General features: G+C 33.6%; 1 protein-coding gene across 2 annotated transcripts; it reads left to right on the forward strand.

The window, feature by feature from the left end:
* Window positions 1–1,197: 1,197 nt before the first annotated feature.
* LOC111393797 lies at window positions 1,198–4,607 on the forward strand. Of its 2 annotated transcripts, XM_023019503.1 has the most exons (3): window positions 1,198–1,351; window positions 2,025–2,606; window positions 4,110–4,607. In XM_023019503.1, the coding sequence occupies exons 2-3, from the start codon at window positions 2,038–2,040 to the stop codon at window positions 4,174–4,176; spliced, it is 636 nt and encodes a 211-aa protein (XP_022875271.1). In that variant the 5' UTR covers window positions 1,198–1,351; window positions 2,025–2,037; the 3' UTR covers window positions 4,177–4,607. The 2 variants fall into 2 exon arrangements, with proteins under 2 accessions (XP_022875271.1, XP_022875272.1); XM_023019504.1 differs by lacking the exon at window positions 1,198–1,351 and having other exon boundaries at window positions 1,376–2,606.
* The last annotated feature ends 312 nt before the right edge of the window (window positions 4,608–4,919 follow it).

A 4,919-nucleotide genomic window follows, 5' to 3' on the forward strand; every position in this document is an offset into this window, starting at 1 on the left:
TGATGTGGAGGAAAAATACTGGTTGAAAAAACTGACTATCTTAAACTAAAAATGATAGAATGTTATGTGGTACTATGTAACCCTTAACGTACATACAGTGATATCAACTTTTAAATTAAATGACTCATTTAGTTTCACATTTAATGTAATTAATCATCTAGTGCCACCTATACTGACGTTACAATTCTAAGGAGACTACATAACATTATTCTTTAAGAGGCATTTGAATAGAACAATGATTTTAAAATTGTTATTTTTCATCTGGCTCTATGGTTCAATTCATACCTATCATAATTATTCTTATTAGTTGAAAATATAGGGTTATTACATCTACCGTGAGGTTCGATGTAGACAAAAAAATAAGCTATTCTATATGATATTCAAGAATTTCATAAGATTTCTATGCCTCTTCATGGTTGAAGATAATTTTTCAGCTTGCTACTCTTAAGTAGAACCAGTGTAACTATACAAATATATGTAATTAAATTCGTTTATACTTATATAAAATGTTATGAACGTACGTGCTAAATGACAGTGTAAAACGAGTTGAATTGATTTGAAAAAGTTTTGATAATATTCATCACAAACGGTCTAGCACAACTCATTTTGGACATGGACCTTGTCCTTCCAAGTGGTCCTCTAGATGCAAACATTAATTCTAAATTCTTTGTTAATTTTCTACAATATAATCATGCTGTCAAAGAACGTGCTGAAAAACTACCTAGCTCGCTAACCATCTTAGACAAGCTTTGAGCAGTCTGCCTTTAAATCTACATAGTTGAACCCAACTTTAGCTCCTGTTTGATTTTTCTTCTTTTCGGACTCTTTTTTCTATATGATCGTTTTCAATCACATTCATACAAGAAAATATTTTGCATGTAAGTTCAAAATATTATACGTTCTCCTGAAATACTATTCTAAACACTTTTTCTTTAAAATGGTTACCAAACCGGGCTTACGCCTGTTTGGACGGGATAAGAAACAAAAGCAACCTTTCTCTTTTAAATCCCACCTTTACTTTCGACTCATTTTTTCAAAAGCTCATCATTAATCGTATAATAAATAGGAGATTAGAAAAATAAAAAAGTAAAATATATTTTATAATATAATTATAAAATTGCTCACTGGATAAAAATACGCTAATAAAGAGGACCCATCGCTATCATGCGCCACAGTGGCACTATCCTCTATCACTCTCACAACCAGAAATTCATCTTCTCGTTAACTTTTTTGTACCTTTTTTGCACTGTAAGCAAATTAACGCACTCTACTATTTAGAGATTTACGCTAAGAAAATTTTGTGGGCAGATGCCGGATCGGTGAATTGTTCTCGGTGCTCGCTTTCAGATCTGTTCGTCTCTTTCTGTAGTTAAATGTTGTATATCTAATATAACAACATTTACAGTGTTCCAGTGCTTGTGTATTGTATGAGTTTAAATTTCATACACAAGATCTTTGATGAGTGTGAATTTGAGTTAAAGCATTGGCTTATTCTTGAAGAATTTGTTGCTTCTAGTGTTTGGGGCCGAAAGTGTTTTTGAAATCCATTTTTATTGGCAAATATTAATTGACAAGATAAAGATTCAAACTTTTTCGAATGTTTATTCTATGGATCTCAAATGTTGATGCACGTTAACTTAACTTTGAATTGGTTTGTTATAAAATGAAAATTATATTTGAGTTTTTGCAAGGCTGATAAATGGAATAACATTGTTAATAATTTGTATGAAAAAAAAAAAAAAAAACTAATTTAGAGGATTTCTGATATTTATAGATAACATCACGTGTTTATTTATATTTCCGTTTCTATTATTTCATCCGAGGTCAAGCATAATTTAGTAAACCTTGAATCATAATGATCGATTTTTATGGTATAGTGTCTCTCAGAATTGTGGAAAATGGTGTAACATTTTTACCCAAAATTCCATCTTATATATAAGTTCTGTTATTTGTTGCACCTGTCAGTCCAATTTAGCTATTTGGAGGTGAAATAGCTTAAAAGTAAGTTATTGTTTTGTGCCCAGATGAGAAGAACTGATGTTATTGGCAGTGGAAGGAGGAGGGTTCTTTTCTTCTTCAGCTTCTGGATACAGTAAGGGATTGACCCTTCTTTTATTGGGTCAGAGGAAAGAAGAGAAACCCATGAGAGTAACGCCGTGGAATCGGTACCAGTTGGTGGAACCAGAGATTGATCCTGATTTCCAGCTGGCTACTGGGAAGAACTGGCCTGTCCACGGGTGCGCTTCCTTTGTATGCTTTGGTCGTGCTACCGGTGGAGTCGAGAGCCCATCTCATCTGAAAGTTGGACCTACTCAGCATGAAGAAGTCTCACAGGGATGTCCTGTCGATGACAATGGTAAAGATCAAGCACATTTGGCTGATCATCTTGATACTAGTAACAGAGGCAGTATTAGTTTGAAGAGCAGTATGAAGAAACCTACAAGTAGTTTTCCAGTTTCTGCTGCAAGTGGCAGCAGCTTTGGCAATGGACAAGAAACTTTATATGAGAAGAATAATGATGTTACGAGTCAAATGGAGAGGAGGAAAGTGCAGTGGACAGATACATCTGGAGGAGAGCTCTTTGAGACCCGGGAATTTGAGATGAGGTATGAAAGCTTAAGATGATTAAATTTTACAATAAACTATATGTTTATTGGTTTCATTCTTTAAGTTTCTTATGTGCTGTTCGAACTCTCTTCTCATCTTTTCATTCTGGTGCTTTTGTGCTTATTAACAAGGTATGATCTAGGACTTGGAGTTTTTCTTCCTTGCTACCATCAATTTCTTTTTCCTTGTGGCTTTATTTGTTCATGCTTTTGTCCATGCTAAATATATGTTACAACAAGATAACTTATTCATATAATCAAGAGCCTGAATATCTACTAATATGAGTCCATACGTATACTTATGTAATGGTGAGGACCATGACAATTTGACACCACATTGCAGCTAATATTTTGTAACCTGTGGTATTTGAATCTAGTTTTTCCATTTTTATTATGGATTTGTTATACAGCACCATGTTTCACCGTACAGGTTAAGTTATTTGATTAGGCACATAAAAACAATAAAAGATTTTAATAACTAGGAGTATTGTTGACTGATAGAATGAGTTAGTTTGATGTTCGAGTATTGTAGAGTGAGTCTGATCCTTCTACATCTTCTGTTGATTTATATTTTTGTATGTTTTCTTGAAAAAGAACAAAAGAGGAATATCACACTTTAGGAAATTTGGCACAAGCATTGGACTTAAATACAACATCGCAGACTCTTTAGCATTCATGTATTTAAAACTTAGATTCGTGGTAAAAACACGCTTAATATTTCAAATATTGTTGTATTATAAGAAAGTGGAAAGGAATTCAAGATTTGTTTCACCATGCCAAGGAATGTAGTCATGAGCATGCGAGCTAGAGAAAGCTTTTAGCAGTTTATATGGAATAGGCAAAATCACGTTGTCCAAGTTGAGTATTAACACCTGATTATATGTCCAATGCCGAATTTTAGCCTTTCTTGAGGTCTTTTAGCTTCTTTAAATAGATTTCAAGATTGCAGATGATGACTGCTTATCTTAATCTCTCTACGGATTCAGTTCCTTGTTATATGCCTGTAGTACTTTATGGGAGGCTGCATATCGTATCTTCCTAACTAACTTGCACTAATTGTAATTTGGCTTCTTGACGTTGTTTTTTGTTGCTCAGTTGCTCTATAGTATCTTCAAAACTTGTTAGATAAATGTTGTGGTGTGCAAAAAAGCTTCATTATGAACTAAAGCAAAACTAGTGCATGTGAAGTTTTTAAGTCGGGAGAATTGAAGAAATCGCCCAAACTATTACTGTAATGTCAAGAACTATTGACAACGTAACTTTCTTTTCTTTCTTTTTTTAATTTATTTATTTATGTGCATACGGGGGAAAAGATTCGAAGCTCATTTTTTACAATACCAAGTTATCAGCACATGGTCATAATTATTGGATGAAAGTTGATTTATATTTTTCATTGTAAACAGGAGAAATCACCAAACTCTACATTCTACATTTATAGAATCTAGTTTCTTTCTCCAAATGTTATTTTCCAGTATGTTAACTATGCATTCCATGTGATTACAGTGAAGTTGAATCAGACGAAGAATTTGACCATCGGAATCAAAAGACTTGTGCGTGCAGGATAATGTAATCAGGCTTCTTATCATACCATATGTCTGGTTGACTTCTATAAAGAGACAAACAGGGAGGTGTTGCTTGAAATGCAGGTGGTAAAAAGATTGGCTAATCTGTGCTTTGTTTGAAGTTGTAGAGCACAGAAGAAATCTTTGGCGGGCGCTTAAGATAATTTCAGGGTAAAGAGTACATCCTGCACTCTCCTAGACTGACTGATCTGTTGAGTCTATAGTCTTGCTTGAATTACAATTTTGATGCATTGAGCTTAATTTTTTCCTTGATTATTATTCTTATATGAACTCACAGGTGTCCAATCTACATTTTTCCGCATTTTTTTGGGGTAATTTTGATTTTAAATTTCCTCTTTCTTCTCTGAAGAGACGAATGGATTTATAATATTTGTATTTTGTAGATGTTAATATGGAGTAGAATTGTGACTGGGATTCATGAATAGTTTGCAGTGATGTATTTGTTTTGGAAGGCAGCGTTAGAAATATGTGATCTGCCCGCAATCCTTTTCATGGTCTAAGGACTAAGGTATACTCTCGGAGCCTAGATTTGCTGTCCCAAACTTGCTATTGCCATTACATTTTTGAAATGTTTGCATATCACATTTTCTTAACAAATGAAAAGACGCCAACATATTATTATTGCCAATTTTGCGGAATAAATTAATCGTGTGTATTCCTTTTGATTTATAGAATATTACCAAGCTATACAAGGAAACAAATCTATACAAGTAAACTGGCTATACAAGGA

Source organism: Olea europaea, chromosome 4, assembly GCF_002742605.1.
Source record: "Olea europaea var. sylvestris chromosome 4, O_europaea_v1, whole genome shotgun sequence".
NCBI lineage: Eukaryota > Viridiplantae > Streptophyta > Magnoliopsida > Lamiales > Oleaceae > Olea > Olea europaea.